Source organism: Erinaceus europaeus, chromosome X (genome assembly GCF_950295315.1).
Source record: "Erinaceus europaeus chromosome X, mEriEur2.1, whole genome shotgun sequence".
NCBI lineage: Eukaryota > Metazoa > Chordata > Mammalia > Eulipotyphla > Erinaceidae > Erinaceus > Erinaceus europaeus.
The window spans coordinates 57,324,377-57,350,661 of record NC_080185.1 but is presented as its reverse complement, the minus strand read 5'-3'; the positions used below and the strand labels follow the sequence as shown (position 1 = coordinate 57,350,661).

The 26,285-nt window shown below is 37.2% G+C and overlaps 1 protein-coding gene and 1 pseudogene across 2 annotated transcripts in view; both read right to left on the bottom strand.

Moving 5' to 3' along the window:
- RBM41 (RNA binding motif protein 41) overlaps window positions 1-26,285 on the bottom strand; it is a 96,960-nt gene that overhangs the window by 2,559 nt on the left and 68,116 nt on the right. For both annotated transcript variants that reach the window (XM_007530625.3, XM_060182731.1), the window contains 3 exons: window positions 19,480-19,880; window positions 3,874-4,021; window positions 119-2,565 (listed from right to left, as the gene is read on the bottom strand). In XM_007530625.3, coding sequence (XP_007530687.1) covers window positions 2,399-2,565; window positions 3,874-4,021; window positions 19,480-19,880 — 716 coding nt within the window. In that variant the 3' untranslated portion in view covers window positions 119-2,398. The remainder of the gene's footprint in view (window positions 1-118; window positions 2,566-3,873; window positions 4,022-19,479; window positions 19,881-26,285) is intronic.
- On the bottom strand, window positions 13,167-13,516 carry LOC103120244 (large ribosomal subunit protein eL31-like; annotated as a pseudogene).

Here is a 26,285-nt window from a genome sequence, read left to right as displayed (position 1 = left end):
GAAATAGGCTGGGGGGTATGGATCAACCTGTCAATGCAATAAATATCTTCTAGTGCATCATCTAAATTCCCGTCACATTTTTAGTTATTTCTTTAACGGCTTCTCTATGATTCTCCACATACACTTCAATCGAATTCACTTCAAATCTATACTACCTTAATTCCAATGAGATATAAAGAAAATTTTATTCAAATAGGAAGCATTCCTGTTCCCATTTTTGTGACACTGTCACATGTGTTGTTTCTACATGTTACTAAATAGCACATTATTCTAACTACTACCTAATATAATTTTGTCTTTTAAAGCTGAGAGAAGAAAGAAGAACAAGTATATATCTATAGAGTCTCTATACTAGCCCTGTTGTTTCTTATTCCACGCTTTCATTTGTTCCTGTGGATATGGATCACCAGCTTCTGTCACTTTAAACCAATATCAATTTGTTTCTATCTCTCTCCATTGTCCCATTACTGGCAAATATATATATATAATTTTTAATTATCTTTATTTACTGATTGGATAGAGACAGAAATTGAGAGGGAAGGGAGGATAGAGAGGGTGAGAGACAGAGAGACACCTGCAGCACTGCGTCACCACTTGCGTCACCTACAGGTGGGGACTGGGGGCTTGAACCCAGGTCCTTGCGCATTGTAACATGTGCGCTCAACCAGATAAGCCACCACCCGGTCCCTACTGGCAAATATATTATAGTGTTATAGGTAAATTATAGATCCAACGTTGCAACTATATACATATTGTTCTATAAAATTCCTTTTAAAATCAATTAAGACAATTGTATTTGACTTTCTTTTAAAATTAGTTATCTTGATCCATTCTATTTTTGTATAGGTAGATTCAACTGGTTTGAGATCACTTATTTTAAACCTGAAGAACTTTCTTTAATATTTTCTCTAATTCAGGTGTGCCAGAGACAAACTAATTCAGTTTTTTATGATATGAAGATGTCTTCATTTCATCTTCCACTTTTGAAGAAAAACAGCTTTATGGATAGAGAATACTATGTTAATATATAGATATTTTTAATATCAACATTTTAACTATAATACCTCACTGTCACTTTAGTTGTTCCTGATGCGATGTCAGCTATTAATTTTATTAGAGGTCCCTTAAAAGTGACATTCATTTTGTTTGTACTACTTTCAGGAGCTTCTCATCTTTGGGATTTAGCATTTTTATCATGATGTGTCTGTGGACTTTTTTGTTTGTTTGTTTGTTTACCTTATTTGGGGTTCACTGAGATTTTTATGTGTAGAGTAACATATAAGTCTAGAATAACATATCAAGTGGTGGATGCTTATTGCTATTATTTATTGGGAAAAAATTCTCCTCCTCTGTCTTTTTTTCTGGCACTCCATTACAAGTACATTGTAGTGATTAATTGTCCTATACTTTGTTTTTATTTTTTATTCTGATATTCAGGCTAGAAAATATTGTTACTCAGTTCTCACAATCCAATGAGGTAATTAGTAGTACTGTCCTCATTTAACAGATGAGAAAAATGAGGCTCAGGTTAAGTGCCTTGCCAACGTCACAGGGTGGCTGGCTGTGGCTATGATGATCAAATACAGATGAGACTAAAAAGTGTGTACTTATTTCCTTCTCTATTTTTCATCTGTTCTTCAGGAATTATAAGCAAGTAAGCAGGAGATTCAGAAATGGTTGACTCTTCTAGGCAACTCTTCCACCTCCTTTTGTGTTTTTTGCTAGTGCCTTCCAAAATTCAAATAACTACTATATATAGACACTTATTCAGTGTTTATTGCTTTGAACTCAATGATTACTCAATGGTAGCTAGCTTTAATGTGAGGGAGAAAAATCAATATTTGATCTCAATATTTTTGTTAGAAAAATATATAACTTCTTAAAGACAGTAATGGGGGGAAGCATTCCTTTAAAATGTGGACTGACTTATGAAACTACTTACTATTACTACTGACAGTTCCCATTTATTTGTATCTGTTGAAGTTTAGGCCTGGGTTCCTTTTTATTTATTTACTAGGTGAATACAATTAGGGACAAATGGACTATTGCATATAATCACCTTGGAAAGAATCTTAACTTTATGGACAAATATTTAAGACCTCAGATAAATTATAAACATTAAAAAAGTTCTTGGAAGAAATTTGTTGCAATTTATCCTGAGAAAGTGATACCGTCTATATACCTTTCCTACTCAGCATATTGTCTGTCCTATATAGTCTTTGACCACAGGAAATGATATCAACAATTCTTTCTAAAAATCTGAAAGATAATCTGATTATTTTAATTGGCTTTTTCTTTTTCTCCTTCAATTCTAAATAAATTTCTATTTATAGACAAGTCCTAGGTCTAAAGTTCTGATGCAAGAAAGATACCCTAGGACTCACAATCTGCCTGTTTTCTAGCTACCACCGATTCCTGCAGTGTTATCTGTAGCAGGCGGTGAGAGAGAAGCATCCTGGAAATTTGATCGTTGGTTTTTATTCCTTCCAAATTCTATCACCAATATTTTCCCATGTAGTTTATATCCATTTACTAAATGCAATGCTTGACATGCTGTCTCCTTATCTAAAAAAGAAAGAAAAACATTAATTTACATAAGGCTTAATAATTTAATTCTACTCCAAGTCTAGTTTAGGTTATTTAGCCAGGGAGTTAAGTGTAGGCTATAAAGTCATACCCAACTGACTTTATTACATTTTCCATAGTCACAATATTTATGGCTCAGCAAGATTAAACTAATGCCTAAAAATAATCATAACAGAAATTTAAAGTAGATGTTTGAGAGGGCTCTTATTTCAAAGATAAAGCTAAAGAAATAAGGATATATATATATATATGTATATATATATATATATATATCAGGAACTTAGCTATCACTAATAGTACATGGTTATAGGTGTATAATGATAAATTATATATATACAGGTATATATGATTATAGATAGGATATAAAGTATATACCAGAGCCCTTCAAGATAATGGTTCTCAGTTCCTGGGCATAAGAAACTAGGAAGACGGGGAATTACTACTCAAAGTCTGTGAAATCACAACTAGACAATGCTTTCAGACCAAAACAATTTATATTTCACATAGTACAAATTTCAAATTATGGACAGCTATTGCTGTAATGAGTAAAAATAGCTATCCATTTAAGAGTATGTAATTTATAAAGTATTTTTGTTATATATATTTTGTATGACTTGAACATATCTGGATGTTTCACACTACTCATGAATAAAAGCACTTGCCTTTAGATAGATTACCAGGCTATTTATAAATAATGGTAGTTTACGGATAATAAAGGTAAGGTTCTTACCTATCATTACAACAAAAGGAAGTCTGATCTGTTACAGAAAGTGAAATTCCTATATTATCCTTATTTTTTAATTAGGATACTGAAGCCATGTACTAAGATGTAGACAATAATCTAACAGTACATATTATTGTATACTAGTTATGGATTATCAGTGAATTAGTGTATATTAGTTTCACAGTCTCTTAGTTCTAAGGGCATAGGACAGAACAAGTGTTTTCTGACAGGGATGCCAATATATTTACAATTATATCTTGAACTAGAAATAATACTGTCATCAAAGGGAAATTAAACTCTGACAGAATGTGAAGTGCCAGGGTTGGAGAATCTTGAAGGTGATGGGGTGAAATAGCTGTGCACAATCAATGGAAGAGAAGAAGCCTAAAAGGAAGGCTAGAGGATGCTGACAAACCAGTTTATTTCTCTTCCTTCTCATGTGACTACTGAATCACACATTTTTCATGCTCTAGGGAGAAACCAAAGGACTACATCTAAATTAGAGGGTAGAATCTATTGGAATGGTCATGCAAATAAGTAATTACCTAGATGAAACTACTTACTGGGGAAGGTAATAAAAGCTTGACCCCTCATTCGTCCAGTCATCATTCGGAATTGTATTAAAGGTCCTTTTTTCTCCTGGAACCGAGCGAACAGTGAGATAAGATCTTTTTCAGTCACCCGAGGGCTAAGGTTCTTCAGGTACAACACCTAGTATAAATTAAGGGTCAAGAGAAATATCACGTAAGGTAGGGAAATTATTCCAGTGTAATTAGAATTACTGTCAGATAAACTGAAATTAGGTTTGTTTTATAAATGATTGAACACTTGAATCTAACTTCATTCTCTTCAGAAAACTCTACTAGCTATAGAGAACTTAACACATTTATATTTTTCTGACATAAGCCCAAAAGATCAGGAAGAACGAAGAAAGGATACAGCAATAATATTCTGGAAGCCTGAAAATAATTGGATGAGTGCACTCAAGAAAGCTGAATCTAAAATCAGTAGTGGGGTAAAAAAAAAAAAAAATCAAGAACCAACCCAATCAATACCCAAAAATCCTTGAACAATTCAGGTACTGATAGTAATATGAACCTCTGAAAGTGGATATATAAATATGAGCAAGGATTATTAGACATCTGAGGAAAGCTTCTTATGTGAAAGAACTGAGGAGAGAACAAATACATTAAAATGTAAAAAAAAAAAAGGGGGGGAATAAGAGTACTCAAAAGCCCATCAATAACTCTTTCAGAGGAATAGAGATAATATTCTTTAAGAAATAGGATGCTATTAAGAAAGAACACTTGGGAGTCGGGTGGTAGCGCAGTGGGTTAAGCGCACATGGCACAAAGCACAAGGACCCTCGGAGTAAAGATCCCGGTTCGAGCCCCCCTCCCCACCTGCAGGGGAGTCGCTTCACAGGCAGTGAAGCAGGTCTGCAGGTGTCTGTCTTTCTCTCCTCTCCATTTCTCTGTCCTATCCAACAACAACAACATCAATAACAATAACACTAATAACTACAACAACAATAAAAAAACAACAAGGGCAACAAAAGGGAAAATAAATGAATAAAAAAAAAAGCACTCTCAAGGGGGTCAGGTGGTGGCATACCCCATTGAATGTGCATGTTATCATACTCAAGGACCAGGGTTCAAGCCCCAGGTGTTCACCTCCGGGGGGAAGCTTCAGGAGTGGTAAAGTTACAGGTGTCTCTCTTTTTCTCTACCTCTATATCTCCCCCTTCCATTTCAGTTTCCCATCAAATAAGTGAATAGTTTTTTTAAAAGAAAAGAAAGAATATTCCAAACAACTAGAATTCTTAGTTAAAACTAAACTAAGCACTGGCCAAAAAAAAAAAAAAAAAAAAATGAGAAAGGAAAAAGTACAGAGAGAGAGAGGGAATGAGAATCAGTGAAATCCAGAAAGGTAATAGAGGGAGAAGAGACCAAAAGTTAGAAGAAAGGGAAAAAATAAATGGGTAACAGTAAAGCTAACATTACAATAGATACTCAAGAATTAAAAGGATCACAAGAATCTAATATGCATAATTAGACGCAACAATCTTAACAACCCATAGAAAAGAATAAATTCCTAAAAAAATACAACTCTACTAAGACTAAATTGTGAGCAAAAAAGTTTCACCAGATTCAAAACGAACCATGAGATTAAATCAGTGATCAAAACCTCTCCAACAAAGAAAGGTCCAATACAAAATTGTTTTACACATGAATTCTACCAAACATGTTAAGAATCAATGCCAACCATTGAGTTCTTAAAAAAAACTTAAGAGGAAAGGAAATCCCCAAACTAATTCTGAAGCTAGCATTATCTTAATACTACAAGCAGAAAAGGACAGTACAAGAAATGAGGGGGCAGGGAGATACTTCGACAGATGGAACAGACACTTTGCTTAGTGTGAGGTCCTGGGTTTGATCTCTTCTATCACACGGGGACACATGGACAGCATCAAAGGGAATTCCATCAATGTGAGAAAATGTTTGTTGTCTCTCCTTCTCTGCCCCCATAACCATATAGGATAATTGGGCCAAGGAGGATACTTGGCAGTACTATGCATGTAAGTAGCACTTAGTTCATTTTCTGAAGCAAAGCATAAAAAACAGAAAACTACAGGCTAATATCCCTGGTGAATACAGACAGAAAAAAATAATGAACAGAAAACTAGCAAACTGAATTCAAAAGCACATTAAAAAGTCATACACCACGGTCAAGCAGGATTTATCTCTGGGATACAAAGTCACTTAAACATGAACATCAATCATTGTGATATGCCACAAATTACAAAATGAACAATAAAAAACACATGGTCATTCCAAAAGATGCAGAAAAGTATCTGACAAAATGCAATACCCAATCATGATGAAAATGTTCAACAACTAGGAATGAAAGTAGATGCTACCATGATGCCAACTTGACTTCCCTGGGCAGACAACCTCACCAATGTATCCTGGAACCCTACCTCTCCAGAGCCCTGCCCCACCAAGGAAAGATAGAAACAAGCTGGGAGTATGGATCAACCTGTTAATTCCCATGTCCAGTGGAGAACTAATTATAGAAGCCAGACTTTCCACACCTCATAATGATCCTGGGTCCATGCTCCCAAAGGGATAAAGAATAGAGAACCTTCCAGTGGAGGGGATGGGATAAGGAATAGAGGTGGTAGGAGTTGTATGGAACTGTACCTCCTCTTACCCTACAGTCTTGTCGATCGTTATCAAATCAATTAAAAAAAAAAAGAAGAAAGTACTTTACCTTAGCATGTAAAGGACATAAAAATCTATAGCTAACCTCATACTCAACAATGAAAACCTGAAAACTTTTCTCTAGGCAGTGGTGCTGACTCTTTTTATCAGTTGTGAATACTATGTTGAATAACATAGTGCTGAAAACCCTAGCCAAAGAAATTAAACAGACAGATAACAGATAGAAAAACAAATAAATAGGAAGAAAGACTGCATTCAAATTGGAAAAGAAAATCCTAAAATGATGTTTGTATATGACACAATCCTTATGTCGGTCCTTGAGCTTTGCACCATGTGCGCTTAACCCGCTACACTACCAACCGGGCCCCCCATAATCCAATAAAGCCTCTAGAACTAATAAATAAATTCAATAAGCTAGCAGATATAAAAAATAAAATAGAAAATTCAGCAGCAGTTCTGCATACAAATAATGAATCATATGAAAAGGAAGTCAAGAAAACAATCACATTTACAACAGTAATAAAATGAACAAGATACTTAGGAATAAATAAACATGTACAGAGAAAATTATAAAACACCGATGAAAGAAGTTAAGAAATAAAACCAATGGAAAGATATTCTACATTCAGGGGTTTCAAGTATTGACATTAGCAATATATTCATATTGCCCAAAGCAGTCAACACACTAAATGCAACCTCCATCAAAACTCCAATGAATTTAAGGAAATAGAAAAAAATGTTATAAAGATTTGTCTATAAGATCCATCACTATGGAGCTTCAAGAAGCATGTGGAATCAAATAAAAGAAATAAAATCCAAAGTAAACCCTGGGTTGAGGGTGAGGGTGGATGTTCAGCTCCATGGGGCAGAGGGGTGGGAAGGTGGGAGAAGGGGGGATGGGATGGGACACTGTCTTTAGGTGGTGGGAATGGTGTTTATGTACACTCCTATTAATTTGTACTTATATAAATCACTATTTAATTAATATGAGGGGAAAATTGACTGAATGTCTCAAACTTTTTAAAGCACAGAGTCTTTTTAATACATAGGCTGAATCTCTGATATATTGACTCTGTTAAAAGCTTAGACCACGGAGAACAGAAGCAATTGATGGCACAGCTATATACAAATAATGTCAAAGGACATAAATTATGGTGATGTTGGGTATTATACAGCAAATCCTAACAAAGGGATATTTCAAAGTTAACCCAATTACCAAATAATGTGATTACAGCAATAACTATCTATTGTCTTCTTAAACCCTAAGGCAGCAGGAACCTCCTGCTCCCTCTATAGAGCCTATTATTTCCTCCAGTCCTGGAACCTCTGGGGTGGGGGTTACTTTCCTGCATGCTTCTCTCAAGTCATATCAAATGATATTGCATCCACCAATCCCAACCTAATCTACGCAATGAGTACCACCTTAGCATGTGTCACTTCAGACTGTGTCCAGAGACGTCAGGCATGGAATGTCAACCCTTCACCCTCATTACTTGGGTGAGACCTTTCCTTTCATGGTATTCTCTAATTCCATTCAAGGAGGTTCACTTCCTAACAAAGTCCCAAAACCTAGATATAGCCCAGGTACCATGAGATACAGCATATATTCACATGTATCCATAAATTAGGGCAAACTATATACCTGAAAGCAAAAATACACAATAGTCTGTAGTGAGTCAGTATCAAGTTCATAATGAAATAGTGTCTACTTAGACCTAGATACCCTCCTCACCTACTTCCTATTATAGTTCTCTCGCTCACTCCAAAGCTAACCTTATCAAAGCAAAGACTGCAAAAGCTGCATAAGGGCAAGAGACTGGCATACTTTAATGACGACTCTTTAATCACTATCAGGCCACCCCATCAGCTGGGGCCCTAATCGGGGAGTCCTGAGATTCCCAAACAGACATGATGGGCCTAGACCTCGAATAAATCCCTTTCTTTATTGTTACCGGTCATCTCTATCAGGAACAACAAAATAGACCCCTTTGTGGGCCCCCATAGGACCTTGCACACAACTTGGATCAACAATGGTAGAGAATGTTCCATCCTCCAAAGAACGGACGGACAACATACTCTATGCTACACCTGAGGAAGATGAGTCGATATTGGGGCAGCTTGGAACATTCCTACTCATAACCACAGAATGTGAGCTCAGATCTATAGGGATGCAGAGGTCACATAGGCTTCTAAGCTGAATATGGGCCCCACATCACATCAAATCGATGGGGTTTAGAGTCAACAATATTTATACCCCTTTCCCACATTAGGGAGCTACTCTCTCCCCTGATCCAGCTTTCTGGTCCTTTTTCCAGCCATGACATCATCTCCCCAGGCAATATCTTGGACCCACCTGCATTTCAGATTTCAGGCTCAGGGGAAAAAAGGAAAAAGAAAAAAAAAACTAGTATAGCCACAGGCCCTTTGGAATATAACTAAAATATGCCTACTATCTACCTACAAAATGGAGGACCCCCCCAGCTCTTCATCTGCACTATTCCAGCCTTTAGGTCCATGACTGGTCAACAATTTGTTTGGCTTTGTATGTTAACTCTCTTTTCAGCCACCAGGTTCCAGATGTTAGCATGACGCCAACCAGACTTCCCTGGACAGGCAACCCCACCAATGTGTCTTGGAGCTCTGCTTCCCCAGAGTCGTTCCCCACTAGGGAAAGAGAGAGACAGGCTGGGAGTATGGATCGACCTGTCAACGCCCATGTTCAGTGGGGAAGCAATTACAGAAGCCAGACCTTCAACCTTCTGCATACCACAGTGACCTTGGGTCCAGACTCCCAGAGGGTTAAATAATAGGAAAGCTATCAGGGGAAGGGATAGGATACAGAGTTCTAATGGTGGTTATTGTTGGAGTTGTACCCCTCTTATCCTATGGTTTAGTCAATGTTTCCTTTTTATAAATAAAAAATTTTAAAAAAGAAATAAAATCAGTTAGTATAGAGTGAGAAATAAGAAGTGGTTACACAGGAGGAAAGAAGGGGTTGGGGGAAGAATAAAGGAGTGGGGAGGATTTTTTTTTTTTTTGGTTGTTGTTGTCATTACTGGGGCTTTATCACTGAGGGCTGACTTTCAGACAGAGAAGTGAGACAGAGATAGGGTGAAGGAGCAAGATAACACAGCACAGAGGCTTTCTTCAATGCAGTGGGACCAGGCTCAATCCTGGCTTGCAAGCATGGCAAAGTAATACACTATCCACGTGAGCTATTTTAGCTTGGAGTGGGAGACCATTAAGGACTATCTCTCAAAGACTGTTTGGGGTGGGTTCTTGTGCAGTATCATGTTAATACTATAAGAATTCACAGAATGGTCAGGATGTGGTGCATCTGGTAGAGTGCACACACTACTGTACACAGTAATTCAGATTCAAGTCCTAATTCCCATCTGCTGGGGGGAAGTTTCATAAATGATGAAGCAGTGTCTGGAGAGTCTCTCATTCTCTCTCCCTATCTCCTTGCCCCCTCTCAATTTCTTTATTATGTCAAATAAAAGAAAAAAAAAAGCGGGGGTGGGGGTTGAAATTTGTCTGGAACTACAAAAGACCCAGAATTGTCAGAGCAGCTCTGAGAAAAAGAACAATAATGGAGACATTATACTCCCTTACTTCAAACCATACTATAGGTGGTGGAATAAAAATAGACTAAAACAGAAATGACAGCCTCAAAATGAACCCTCACACTTAAAGACAGTTAACTTTGACAAAGGAGTCACCAGAACAGAAAAATGGAGGAGAGTCTTTTTCAATAGATGATGTTGGAAAATTGGATAGCTACATGCAGAAGAATCATCACTATGTCACCATGTATAAAAGTCTACACCCCTGCACACACACAAATTCAACACAAAATGTTTAAAGATGTGAGTTGGGCCATAGTGCAGCGGGTTAAGCACAGGTGGCGCGAAGTGCAATGGCCTAGGTAAGGATCCTGGTTCGCCCCTGGCTCCCTACCTGCAGGGGAGTCGCTTCACAGGAGGTGAAGCAGGTCTACAGGTGTCTATTTTTCTCTCCCCCTCTGTCTTCCCCTCCTCTCTCCATTTCTCTCTTTCCTATCTAACAATGACATCAATAACAACAACAATAATTACAACAATAAAAAACAAGGGCAACAAAAAGGGAAAATAAATAAATATAAAAAATATTTAAAGACTTAGATATTAGACGAAACTCAGGTACTTATTCAAAGTTACTAAAATCAGGATCTTAAAGAGATAGTGAACTCACATGCTCACTAAGGTATTATTCACAATCACCAAGAGGTTTATCCATCATGAATCAATAGGAGAAAAAAAATGTGGTATAGTCATACCATGGAATAGCAGTCAGAAGGGAAGAAATCTTGTATAATATGGATGAACATTATGCTAAATGAAAGAAGCCTGCCAGAGAAGGACTAATAGCATATGATTTCACTTACAAGTGGTATCTATAGTTGTTAAACTTATTGAAAACAGAAGAGTGGTTTCCAGGGAGTTGGAGAGGAGGAAACAGGGAGCTGCTGATCAATGAGTACAAAGTTCAATCATGAAAAAACAAAACAAAACAAAACAAAAAAAACTTCTAGAGATCTAGTGGCTGACATTATGCTCTATAGTTAATAATGAACACTTAGAATATTTTCAAGAAAGGTAATTCTCAGGTTATGTGTATTTTATTATAACTAACAGAGTATCCCTTGGGGCCTGAGAGGTGGTGCACCCAATTAAGCGCACATGCTTAAGGACCCATGCAAGAACCCATGTTCGAGCCACTTGCAGTGGGGATGCTTCATGAGTGGTGAAACAGGTCTGTAGGAGTCTCACTGTCTCTCTTCTTCTCTATCACCCCTCTCTGCTTTCAATTTCTCTTTCCTATTGAATAAAATAAGGAAAAAAGGTAAAAATGGCCATCAGGATTGGCCACCAATAACTCTGGTGGCAAGAAAGAAAGAAAGGGAAAAGGAGGGAGGGAGACAGGGAAAGAAAAAAGATATCTCTATTAGCCAGCATAAACTGTGTCCTTTGAAGCCTAAAGGAAATTGAGAAAAATTCAGATAGGAGTAAAAAAACTAGAAAACAGAGGCTACTTAAATGATCCAACCATTAAAACAATGAACATATATATATATATTTATATCTATATCTATCTATCTATATATATATATCTTGATACTGTCCTTTGAAGCATGAAAACATTTTAATTTCTTACTGATTTAACTATCATCAACAAGTCCATTGTTTAAGAGGGATACAATTCCACACAACTCCCACCACCGAGTTCCATATCCTATCCTCTCCATTGAAAGTTTCCTATTCTTTATCCCTCTGGGAATATGGACACAGGATCACTATGGGGTGCAAAAGGTGAAAGGTCTGGATTCTGTAATTGCTTCTCTGCTGGACATGAACATTGGCAGATTGATCCATACTCCCAGCCTGTTTCTATCTTCCCCTAGTAAGGCAGGGCTCTAGAGAGGTGGGATTCCAAGACACATTGGTGAGGTTGTCTGCCCAGGGAGGTCAGGACAGCATCATGGTAGCATCTGCAACTTGGTGTCTGAAAACCATGAAGATATAAAGAAGAACAAATTGTTTAATAATCAGGAGCCTAAAGGTAAGAATAGAGCAGATGAGATTTGGGGGTCTTCATGTTGGAAGAAGCTAGGAAGTCTATTTTAGGTATATTCCAAGGGGTCCATGACTCTACTAATTTTTTGCCTAACAGCTAACATATAGGTGGGCTACAGGTAGGTATGGGGAGATGGTGTCAGAGTTAGAAATAGGACTAGAAAGCTGGATCAGGGAAAAGAATAGGTCCCAAACATGGGAAAATATATAAATACCATTATCTATAAACCCCACTGATCTGATCTGGGGTCCATATTCAGCACAGGTGCCTGTGTAACCTCTGTCAGGTCTGTGCTCACATTCAGTGGTCTAGCTAGAAACATTCTAGGCTGCCTTCACTTCAGGACCAGTCTTCCTCAAGTGGCAGAGTATTTTGTCCCAATCTCCCTTTGGAGAGTGGGGCAGTCCCTACCATTGTTCCACATTGATGGCAAGGTCCTGTAGAGAACCATAAGTAGGTCCATGATGCTGTCCCTGATGGAGATGAACAGCGATGGTGGACTGAGGGATCTTAGTGGGCTAGGCCCATCATATCTATCTGGGAATGCCAGATTTTGTTGAGACTATGTGAAATCTATATATCAAGTTGGAAAGGATCCAACATCTTAACAATATTAAGTCTTCCAACCCAGAGGATATCTCTGAATTTATTTAGATATTCAACTTTGCGGGGCTTTATAGTTTCCTGCACATAGATCCTATACACTTTTTGTTAAAATTACACCTAAGTATTTCCCCTTTTGTGGTGTTACTTTAAACAGTGTGGTGCTTTACATTTTAACTGATCATTTATTGGTAACTTTTGTATATAAACTTCACATCTTCCAACTTTGCTATGCTTACTATTTCCAAAAGCTGTTTTATATTGTTGCTGATTTGGGGCATATTTTCAACATCATGCATGTCATCTGTGAACACAAACTGTTTTACTCTTTTAACCTGACCTTTCCTTTTCATGTCCTGTTTAATTTTACTTTATTTTATTTTGGATTTGTAATTTTATTTGACAATTACTATTTAGTTCTTATCCATGTTGACTGTAGATTTTTTTAAAGCAATGACAGGCATATAGGTAACCAGTGTATAGAACTTGTTTGGTGAATTTTCATCCCCATTTCACTTCCTGGACAATTATACTTGGGTATGATATAGGATATTCCTTATTCCTTTGGCCGAGACAGCTTGTTAAGCCTAGTGTCAATGCACACATCTGGAATGTCTATTTCCTTCATGGCAAATTTCTGTACCTCTTTTGAGTATGCAAGTTTCTTGAAGTCCGCTCTATGGATGTGCTTGTGAATGCTGATGGTGTATTCTTGGGTCACTATGTCATTGATGTCAGAATGGTCCTTTTTTTCTTCTTTTCTTTCTTCTTCCTCTTCTCCTCCTCCTTCTTCCTCCTGTTTCTCTTCTCCTCCTTCTTCCTCTTCTTCTCTTTCTCCTTCTCCTCCTCTCCCCCTCCTCATTCCCACCCTTCTTTGCTGGAGTCATTCTACAGGGACCAGACAGGAAAGGAAGCTCCTTTTCATGTCTCATAACACTACTCAGCATTTCTAGTATAACACTAGGAAAAAGTGGAAGGAGTGATATCCTTGCCTTATTTTGATGCAAGGGCTAAAAACATCCAGTTTCTTAATGTTAAGTATGACAATAGCTGTAGAAATCCTTTATCAAATTGAAGACAGTTCTTCTGTGTCTAGTTGGTGGAATTTTTGTCTAAATGGATATTAGATTTTGTCAAACACCTCTTGTCAAACAGTATCATTGAAATGCTAATATTTTCCTTCTTATTTTTTCATATGCAGAAATGCATCATGCTTTTCCAACAACTCAATAGCTATTTTACTTGCTGGATAATCCTTTGTTAGATAGAAAGTCTGGCTTATTTCAAAACATAATTTTCTCTCTCCATGCCAGCAATGAGCGATTCTTTCTTGGCTTTTCACATTGGAAACCTAGTGATCAAATATGGGGGCCTCTTTAGACGATGACCTCTAGGAGTTTATCTCTCAAACAGTAATCTACACTTTGCATCTAGCAATTTGTTAAAGTTACTGGTTAAGTGTTCTTACCAGCCTATGGCACAAGAACTTTTTGGTTCTAATAGGAAGATCTGGGTTGCAATTCTCAATGATTGACTCTTTCTCAAGATTTCCAGCTTGTCATTTGCTCTATTGATATCAATTCTCTGATGAGTCTAAGGAAAAACCAAGAGTTTTAGTTCTGTAGTTATCTTTCTTGATGTAAGACAGAGATGATGACTTCTACACATTTCATATGTTGGAGCTGAAACCCAAAATCTACAACTAGTTTCTTTGACACAACACTGTGTGCTTCATCCATGGTGATATCCATAGTTATTTTATTTTTACTAGAGCACTGATCAGCTCTGGCTTATGGTGATGTGGGAGACTGAACCTGGCACTTTGGAGCCTCAGGTATGAGAGACTCTTTGCATAACCATTATGCCATCTATCCCCACCCGATACCCATAGTTCTAAAAAGCAGAACTTTTCTATTTTTCATTTTCTCTACAGATAATATTCTACTTTATGAATATAAATATACACATAGATAAAATATGTTTGATCTACTCTTCTGCTGATGAGCATGTATGCTGTTAAAAAGTTCCAATGAACATCTTACTTAAATCCAAGATGTGCATTTAAGAGTTCTATAATTGATTGCTAATATACTGTATGAGCAGCTTCCACTTTGCTAGATATTGACACAGTATTTCTTTATTTATTTTTACCAGAGCACTGCTCAGCTCAGGTTTATGGTAGTGCAGGGGATTGAACCCAAGTCTCTGGAGCCTCAGACATGAGAGTTTCAGTGTATAACCATTAAGCTATCTACCTCCACCTGACACAGTATTCTTGAAAGAGGTTGTATTCATTTATATTTGCCCAGGAGTACAGTTAGGCTTCACTTAATAACTTTCCAGTCAACAACAGACCACATATAAAGGAGTGGTCTTAAAAGGTTATATATAAGTAGCCTAGGTATGTAGTGGGTTACATAGGTTTGTGTAATACTGCTCTGTGACATTCACACAGTAACATAATTGTCCACTGGCACATTTCTTAAAACATATCCTGATAGTTAAGTGGCAGTTCTTACTGATTTCTACTGGTCTATATATTCACCAATAAATATATGATGAATGGTATCTCATTGAAGTTTTATTTTGTAGTTGATTACTGATCAGATTTCATATGTTAGTTGGCTGATCATATATTCTCTCCTCTGTGAATTGCCTAATAACTTATAGTTATTCTTATTGTTTGTTTTTCTATTGGTTTGTAAGGAAGAATTTCCTTAAAATAACTTTAAAAACCCACAAACCTCAAATAAAAGAATAACAATTTGATTACATTAAAATAAAAAGATTTTTACTTAACAAAGGATATCAGAAACCATTTTTAAAATGTACCAGTAAAACAACTATCCACTGGGAGAATATATTTACTAAACAGGAAGGGCTTACACCTAGAATTCACAAATCATCTTTACTAATACTACAAAAAATAAGCAACCAAATAATAAAAAAAAGAATGGAATAGGGACTTTATGTAAAATTCCTTAAAGGCACTTCATAGAATGTCCCTGAAATGTATCAATGCATATATAATAACTTCACTGAAAATAAGGAAGATGCAAATGAAAATAATGAGATACATTCCAAACACATTAGACTGACAAAACTTAATCTAACACTACAGAGTCTTGCAAGTATGTGCAAGATCTTTCTGAAATCCTGCTCACTGAAAGTTGAAATATATAAATTATATGTCAACAATTCTATTTCTAGGTATATCATCTAAAATAGTGATTCTTAAAATCGAACGTCCCTCTCAGACAAGCAATGTCAACAGGTCCTAGGTACGTAATGGGAATGCAAATTGTTAGGTTCTATGTCAACTTTACTGAATGAAAAATTTGGGAGGGAACAACAGATGAGTGGCTGAGAAAGCTGTGGTATATATACACAATGGAATACTATGCAGCTATCAAGAACAATGAACCCACCTTCTCTGACCTATCTTGGACAGAGCTAGAAGGAATTATGTTAAGTGAGCTAAGTCAGAAAGATAAAGATGAGTATGGGATGATCCCACTCATCAACAGAAGTTGAGTAAGAAGATCTGAAAGGGAAACTAAAAGCAGGACCTGACCAAATTGTAAGTAGGGCACCAAAGTAAAAACCCAGTGGTGAGGGGTAGACATGCAGCTTCCTGGGACAGTGGGGGGTGGGAGTGGGTGGGAGGGATGGGTCACAGTCTTTTGGTGGTGGGAATGGTGTTTATGTACACTCCTAGTAAAATGTAGTCATATAAATCACTAGTTAATTAATACAAGAGGGGGAAAATTAATTGTATGTCTCAAAGTTTTTAAAACACAAACTGAATCTTTTCAATATATAGGCTGTGTAATTGATATGCAGACTCTCTCAAAAGCCTAGACCAAGTAGATCAGAAGCATCCAATAGCACAGCTATATACAAGATACTGGGTACTGTACAGCAAACCCTAACAAAAGGACTTTTCAAAGTTAACACAATTACCAAATAATGTGATGATAACATTAACTATCCATTGTCTTTTTGAACCCTAAGACAGCAGGAACCTCACATCTCCACTATAGAGCCTCTACTTCCCCCAGTCCTGGAACCCTAGGATAGGGCCCACTTTCCCGTATGCCTCTCCCAATCCATATCAAATAATATTGCATGTGCCGATCACAACCTAACCAACACGATGGCCACCTCAACATGCTTCACTTCAGACTGTGTCCAGAGACTTCACGTGTGGAATGACAACCCTTCAGCTTCATTACTCGGGTGAGACCTTTCATTTTATAGTATACTCTAATTCCATCTCAGGTGTTTCACTTTCTAACAAAGTCCCAAAACCTAGATATACACCAGTTTCTGTGAGAGAGAGCATATGTTCACACGTATCCATAAACTACTGCAAAATATATACCTGAAAGCAGAAGTACACTAGAGTTTGCAGTGTACTAACTAACACAATGTACTAACACTTCCTCTCTACTATTCCAAGCTTTGGGTCCATGATTGCTCAACAATTTGTTTGGCTTCATATGTTAACTCTTTTCGGTCACCAGGTTCTAGATGTCATCAGGATGCCGGCCAGACTTCCCTAGACTGAAGACCCCACCAATGTGTCCTGGAGCTCTGCTTCCCCAGAGACCCACCCTACTAGGGAAAGAGAGAGGCAGACTGGGAGTATGGACCGACCAGTCAACGCCCATGTTCAGCAGGGAAGCAATTACAGAAGCCAGACCTTCTACCTTCTGCAACCCACAATGACCCTGGGTCCAGAGGGACAGAGAATGGGAAAGCTATCAGGGGAGGGGGTGGGATATGGAGATTGGGTGGTGGGAATTGTGTGGAATTGTACCCCTCCTACCCTATGGTTTTGTTAATTAATCCTTTCTTAAATAAAAAATAAAAATAATAAAAAAAGAAAAATTTGGGAGAGTCCAGGTGTTCTAACAAGCCTTCTAGGTGATACTGTTACATACTAACATTTGAAAATCAGTGCAATATGTAAATATGATGAGATCTATAGGAAGAGATATATTTTATATTTTGATTCCCACATTACACATACATACACGCGCGCACACACACACACACACACACGCACACACACACACACACACACACACACACACTATAACCCAAAAGTTTCAAGAAACAGTAATTAACCTTATTTTATGAAATTTACTTAAATATTTTCTATTCTGTTCAATTTATCTAAAACACTGCTAGATGTGATCTAATGTTTTAAAATTTACATTACAAACTCTTGTGCTTGTGAATAGGAGTTAAGAACAAGAAGGTTTGCTGCAGAATTATCTGTAATAGCAAGAAGTAAAAAAACAATCATCCAGAGAATGGATAGATGAATTACAGTACATTTCTATAATAAAATTTTATCATAGTTATTTGTGTCACCAGAGATAAATATAGCAAAACATTATATATAATCAGTCAAAATGCATGTTGTAGAAGATATGATACTATCTCTATATATTTTTAATTTGTAAAATATTGTTAATAGTATGTAGGCAGGTACAAATAGCAGATTCAGGATAGTGTTTATCTCTATAAAGGAGAAAGGGTAATTTGGGATATATAAGCTTGGTGAGGGACAGTCCAACTTTCAGGTGTCACTATAAGGAAATATTTTTATAATTAAGCAATTATGAAAACTATTAAAATTGATAAAAGATGGTTTGTTGAGCAAAAATATTGGCTATATTATTTTTAGTTTTATAACACTGTAATATTGTATAATAAAAATTAAAGCAAGTTATCCTTGAAATAATAGCAAGTATATAATAGCAATGTAACTAGAGGATACTAAAAAAACAAATCTCTTACTTGGGGCCAGGCAGTGGTGTACCTTGTTAAGTACACACATTACAATATGCAAGGACCTGGATTCAAGCCCCTGGTTTCCACCTGCAGGGGGAAAGCTTCACAAGTGGTGAAGTAGTGCTGCAAGTGTCTCTATCTCTTTCCCTCTCTATCTCCCCATCTCTTCACAATTTCTGTCTCTAACCAATAATAGAAATAAATAAATAAATATCTCTCAATAACATTTCCTTTATAAATAATTAGGGATAGCTGGAAAGTAACATTATATTAAAAAAAAATAAATAACTAGTGGCTTGTACTATTTCTTTAGATAAAAGGGTTAAGAAGTTTTCCATTCAAACGTAACGTTCATCATGAATGTGCAATAGTGAACTGAGCAATGAAGTTAGGATACTCACAATTTTACTTTGATACTTGTCAATTTCTAAAGACTAGGAAGCACTATACTTTCTTTTACTCTATGCTTAGCTACCAGCAAAGTTATGTCATGTGCAAGGCAAGTAGAACATTCTGAAAGCAAAAACTCGAGAAAACCCTATTCACAGGGATTAATTGGTTACTAATTCCAGAGGCACTAGTCCTACCAGAATTGATGGATCTATACACATTATTTATTAGTAGACTAGAAAATTAAAGGCTACTTACTTTCCCTTTAATTTGAGGTTTCTAGTGACATGCACCAGATTCTCATCAAGATGTCTTTAAAATTATAACTTAGAACATTAGAAAACCACAAAGAACAATCTAGAAAGTATACTACTTATATATACAGAATGAATGATCAAGGTTAAAGAAAAATACAGTCACTGTATCTATGCTATGATTCATTGGTATAATCAAAGCTAACTTAAACTATTATATAAGGTAAAGGTAAATAAAAATGAAAATAACCCATTTTTTTCTTGGTTTGGCCTATACCTTGTTTGGCTCCCCTGGATTATATGAAGAAAACATAGGAATTTTTCGGATATCTTCCTCTGACAAACGATTTCTCTGGATCTCATCTTCTGGAATAAATTCTATTGGTTGCGTCAGCTTCTTAGGCCCAGTCCAACATTGCTCAGGTGAATTATCAATAACTTTTGCCACATGGAGACTAGGACCTTTACCCTGTGCTGCCTGTCCCTTGTCCTGGAGTAATGACGAGTTCTCAGGAGTGCCACTATCTCCCACTGATGTAGCTGAGACCAGTGAGTGGGAAGCAAAGGGTTCACCTCTCATAAGTTGTAACTCTTCAAGATGTTTTTTCATTATCATCTCTTGGTAAAATTTTTCCAAGTTGTTCATGAGATCACCTTTATTCTTCTTTTGGGGTTCATCTAGATCAAGACAAAGAAATAGGGAAGTTCTACAAAGCCTACCAATATAAACATTGACAAATTAATAAAAATTAAATCTTGGATCTCAGATACAGAAACTCGGTCTGGACAAATACTTAAAACCTGTTTCAAATGACAAGTGTATATAGCTATTTTAGTATGTAATTACTTTAGTACAGTGTTATCTCAAGCAAGGCCAGAATTATGGGGAGGTACTAATAGTCAGATATTGAGGTAGTATTCATTCTAAGGGTCATGCCAGCATATGCAACTTCTAACTGATTAAAGACATTTTAAAAATGTAACCTGTATGGTATTAGCAAACTTCACAAGATTAATAATTTCTTAGTATCTCATTAGCTCCTATTCAAATGGAAATGGTCCTGATTATCTCTAAGATATATATTTTAAGCAAGTTCAGTTCAGGATCTGAAAACAGTCTTTAGATATATCTCTTAAGTTTCTTTTATTTTAAAATACTGCCCTCTTTTTTTCCCTCAACCCTCCCATCTCTGATTTTAAAAAAATAAATGACATCACATTTTCATATAAAGAAATGAATTTAACTGTTACTCATAGTAATGTTTAATTAGTTCCTCAATCCCATGTATTTCTTATAAGCTAGCAAGCAAATCTACAGCTATGTCATCCAATATAGTAGTCAGTAGCCATATACATCTATTGAACTTAACTTTTAAAATACCAGTTCCTCAGTGTGTTTATCTGTATTTATTTACTTTTGTCACCAGGGTTTTGCTGGAGCCTCATATCTCTGATTCACCACTGCCAGTAGACTTATTTTTTCTAGACAGAGGATGAGAGGTAGAGAAGGAGAAAGGCAGAGAGGATAGATACCACAGCACAGCTTACTACTGATTAACTTTCCCCTTTACATGGTGCTTCTATGGGATGGCTGGGGACTCAAATCTGCATGCTGGTGCATGGTAAGTAAAGCACTCAACTGGACGAGCTATCTCCCAGCCCCATTTCCTCAGTCTAAGCTAGTTAAAACAGTCAGAAATGGCCAGTGGATACTGTATTGGACAGAATAAAGACCATTAACATCACTGTAGACAGTTTCACTGGATGGTGAAGATCTAGATTCCAGTTCAGTTTTTTTAGGCAGGAGTCCTTCATAGATGTGTCTTTCATATTGCACCAGAATATGGGGTCAGTGAATCACTTTACTGAGGAAATAATGATCTACTGAACAGTTGTCACATGAGAACAATTTCTTCTCTTCCTGGGATAGGTGTCTGTAAATCACTCCTACCGCCAATTTAAGTCCTCCTCCAACATCTTGCTCTGGGTCCCCAATGCCCTCTCACCTCCTTTCACAGCTCTCCTTTTTTAGAGTCTTTGGCTCTGTGGAAATAGACAAAACCTAGTTCAAAAGTTTTCACTTGTTTTCCCTTACTTCCTTTGCTTTTTATGTTAGTGGTAGCATTTTTTTAGTGGTGCTAAACCTGACCAGTTGATACCAGTGGCGTTAGTCTGACTCCTCCATTATGAAGATTACCCAGCCATCTCTTGCTCTATAGATTTTACATCCATTGTTGACCACTGCTAAGCTCTATTAATTTACTAAAACTTCCAAACTAGGGCTGGTGACAGGGCTCACTTGGATAGTGTTCTGCTTTACCATGTGTACAACCCAGGTTGGAGACTGGCTCTATGACACTGGAGGACAGTTTGGTACTTTGGTCTCTCTCACTTATTTCCCCTCTCTCCATCGCTCACTCCCTCTTTTTCTGTCTGTCTGTCTGTCTCTATCTGAAAAAGTCACCCCCAGACTAGTGAAGCCCTAATTAAGCTGAAAAAAAAATTCAAAGATTTGAGAGCTGTAAAATAAAGCTCCCCTTAGTCCTTTTTTTTTATACTTGTAACCTGAAATACTATAATATACCCATCATCATCAACTATTTGATATCTCTATATACAGTTCATACAGCAAAGGCGGGATAAATGTTTTTCCCCAATTATTTACCAACTATGAGAATAAGAAATATTTTAGTAATATTCAAAAGTGAACAACAATGATTCTAGTGTAATTCAGAGATTGTGCACCTTTTTAAAATTTTTTAAAAAATATTTTATTTATTTATTCCCTTTTGTTGCCCTTGTTGTTTTATTGTTGTAGTTATTATTGTTGTTGTCGTTGTTGGATTAGGACAGAGAGAAATGGAGAGAGGAGGGGAAGACAGAGAGGGGGAGAGAAAGATAGACACCTGCAGACCTGCTTCACCGCCTGTGAAGCGAATCCCCTGCAGGTGGGGAGCCGGGGTTCGAACCGGGATCCTTATGCCGGTCCTTGTGCTTTGCGCCACCTGTGCTTAACCTGCTGCACTACAGCCGAACTCCCGAGATTGTGCACTTTTATATATTTGATATGCTTTTTTTAAAAAAAGAAAACTACAATCATTATTCTTTTTGGTGGTTAATTTATTCCACTTAGGGCTTGTAAGAGAGCCTTTTAGTAGATTTCTGCATTACTTCCCAATTTTCTGGCACAGCAAGATGTCCCAAACTTATCCTGTACATTTGCTGACTGAAAATTAACATATAGGAGCCCTGGCTCTATTTCAGTGTGAAATGGTATCTAGAAATGATAATAGTGTGCTGCTAGGTGTGTTCACTGCTGCTGAATTGTTGTTTCTAGGATTTTTCAGTGGACAGAGCTAAGACTTTTTAAATGATTTATTTACTTATTAACATGACAGAGAGGAGAGTGGAAGAACCAGAACAACACTCTGGCACATGGAATGCCAGAGACTACACTAAGGACTTCATGCTCACAAGTTCAGTGCTCGTCACTGCATAACTACATGGGTCACAAAGTAGAAGACAAAAGAAACATACACAGTTTTCTACTTTTTAAGATCTGAGAGGGAAGTAAGACCTTTTTAAGATGACCAAATCCAAGAATTCTTTCATTGTTCAAATTATCCTGTTTTTTAATGACATTACAAGGGAAGAAATCTTACTTAACTTAATCCTGGGGCTTAATGAAAAGGAAACACTTTATTACAATATAAGATAGCCGGGGTCTGGGCAGTAGCACACTGAGTTAAGCACACATGGCATGAAGTGCAAGGACTGGCCTAAGGTCCCAGTTCGAGCCCCCGGTTCCCTACCTGCAGGTAGGTCGCTTCACAAGCGGTGAAGCAGGTCTGCAGGTGTCTTTCTCTCCCCCTCTCTCCATTTCTCTCTGTCCTATCCAACAACAAGTTATTACAACAAGAAGGGTGACAACAAGGGCAAAAACAAAAACAAACAAAAAAAAGGGAAAAATGGCCTCCAGGAGCAGTGGATTCACAGCGCAGGCATCGAGCCCCAGCAATGACCCTGGAGGCTAAATAAATAAATAAATAAATAAATAAATACTAACTAACTATGTAAGATAGCCACCATGGGTAGAACTGAGGAAGGAAGAACTGAATATAAAGATTTATGCCAGGCAGTGGCTCACCTGCTTAAACACACACATTACAGTACACAAAGACCCGGGTTCAAGTCCCTAGTCCCCAGAAGCAGGGGGAAGGCTTCACAAGTGGTGAATCAGGGCTGTAGATGTCTATCTGTCTCTCTCCCCTTCCCTTCTCAATTTCTCTGACTCTAATAAATATTTAAACGATTTATGCCATTAAAATGAAGAATTTTAGAGGAAAATAAATCAAATTCATACTAGTACTTCAATTAAGTTTTTTGTCTTTTTTTTTTTTTTTTAGAGCTGGGGGGGTATCATGCATAAAGATGTGATTTCACCACTCCCACATGGCTTATTTTCATTCTGAGAGACATAAAGAGAGCGAGAACACAGAACCAGAGTATTCTCTCTTGCCACTTCTGATGTGGTATTATAACCTGAATCTGGACTGTAGTCACCCTACTTAGTGAGCTATTTCTCTAGTCCTCTACTTCAAATTGAATATAATGAGGCTTATGTCAAGCACCTTGATTTTAAACTTGTAACATCTCTTTGAACATATAGTTAAAATATTGGTTTTTCCAAGAAGAACTACAAAATCTAAATGCACCAATCACAGACAAAGAAATTGAAACTGTTATTAAGAATCTCCCCAACAACAAAAGTCCTGGACCAGATGGCTTCACAAATGAATTCTACAAAACTTTCAGGAAACAGTTAATACCCATACTTCTTAAGCTATTCCATAAGATTGAAGAAACAGGAATACTCCCTTCTACCTTTTATGAAGCCAACATCACCCTGATACCAAAAGCTGATAGGGACAGAACAAAAAAGGAAAACTACAGACCAATATCTCTGATGAACATAGATGCCAAAATATTAAACAAGATCTTGGCCAACCGGATACAGCAACACATCAAAAAGATTGTTCATCATGACCAAGTGGGATTCATCCCAGGAATGCAAGGCTGGTTCAACATCCGTAAATCAATCAATGTCATTCATCACATCAATAAAAGCAAAGCCAAAAACCACATGATTATCTCAATAGATGCAGAGAAAGCCTTTGACAAAATCCAACACCCATTCATGCTCAAAACTCTACAAAAAATGGGAATAGATGGGAAATTCCTCAAGATAGTGGAGTCTATATATAGCAAACCTACAGCCAACATCATACTCAATGGACAGAAGCTGAAAGGATCCCCCCTCAGATCGGGGACTAGACAGGGCTGTCCACTGTCACCATTACTCTTCAACATAGTATTGGAAGTTCTTGCCATAGCAATCAGGCAAGAGAAAGAAATCAAAGGGATACAGATTGGAAGGGAAGAAGTCAAGCTCTCACTATTTGCAGATGATATGATAGTATACATAGAAAGACCTAAAGAATCCAGTAGAAAATTACTGGAAGTTGTTAGGCAATATAGCAAGGTATCAGGCTACAAAATCAATGTACAAAAATCAGTGGCATTTCTTTATGCAAACACTAAATCTGAAGAAGAAGACATCCAGAAACCACTCCCATTTACTGTTTCAGCAAAATCAATCAAATACCTAGGAATAAAGTTGACCAAAGAAGTGAAAGACTTGTATACTGAAAACTATGAGTCGCTACTCAAGGAGATAGAAACTGATACCAAGAAATGGAAAGATATCCCATGCTCATGGATTGGAAGAATAAATATCATCAAAATGAATATTCTCCCCAGAGCTATATACAAATTTAATGCAATACCCATCAAAGTTCCACCAGGCTTCTTTAAGAGAATAGAATAAACACTACAATCATTTATCTGGAACCTGAAAACACCTAGAATTGCCAAAACCATCTTAAGGAAAAGAAACAGAAATGGAGGCATCACACTCCCAGACCTTAAACTATATTATAAAGCCATCATCATCAAAACAGCATGGTACTGGAACAAAAATAGGCACACAGACCAGTGGAACAGAATTGAAAGCCCAGAATTAAATCCCAACTCCTATGGGCATCTAATCTTTGATAAGGGATCCCAAAGGATTAAATGGAAAAAGGAGGCTCTCTTCAATAAATGGTGCTGGGAAAACTGGGTTGAAACATGCAGAAGAATGAAACTGAACCACTTTATCTCACCAGAAACAAAAATCAACTCCAAATGGATCAAAGACCTAGATGTCAGACCAGAAACAATCAAATACTTAGAGGAAAACATTGGTAAAACACTTTCCCACATACACCTCAAGGACATCTTTGATGAATCAAACCCAATTGCAAGGAAGACCAAAGCAGAAACAAACCAATGGGACTACATCAAATTGAAAAGCTTCTGCACATCCAAAGAAACTATTAAACAAACAGAGAGACCCCTCACAGAATGGGAGAAGATATTCACATGCCAGACATCAGACAAGAAACTAATCACCAAAATATATAAAGAGCTCAGCAAACTTAGCCACAAAAAAGCAAATGACCCCATCCAAAAATGGGCAGAGGAAATGAACAAAACATTCACCACAGAGGAGATCCAAAAGGCTAACAAACATATGAAAAACTGCTCTAGGTCACAGATTGTCAGAGAAATGCAAATTAAGACAACACTAAGATACCACCTCACTCCTGTAAGAATGGCATACATCAAAAAGGACAGCAGCAACAAATGCTGGAGAGGCTGTGGGGACAGAGGAACCCTTTTACATTGCTGGTGGGAATGTAAATTGGTACAGCCTCTGTGGAGAGCAGTCTGGAAAACTCTCAGAAGGCTAGACATGGACCTTCCATATGACCCAATAATTCCTCTCCTGGGGTTATACCCCAAGGACTCCATAACACCCAACCAAAAAGAGGTGTGTACTCCTATGTTCATAGCAGCACAATTCATAATAGCTAAAACCTGGAAGCAACCCAGGTGCCCAACAACAGATGAATGGCTGAGAAAGCTGTGATATATATACACAATGGAATACTATGCAGCTATCAAGAACAATGAACCCAC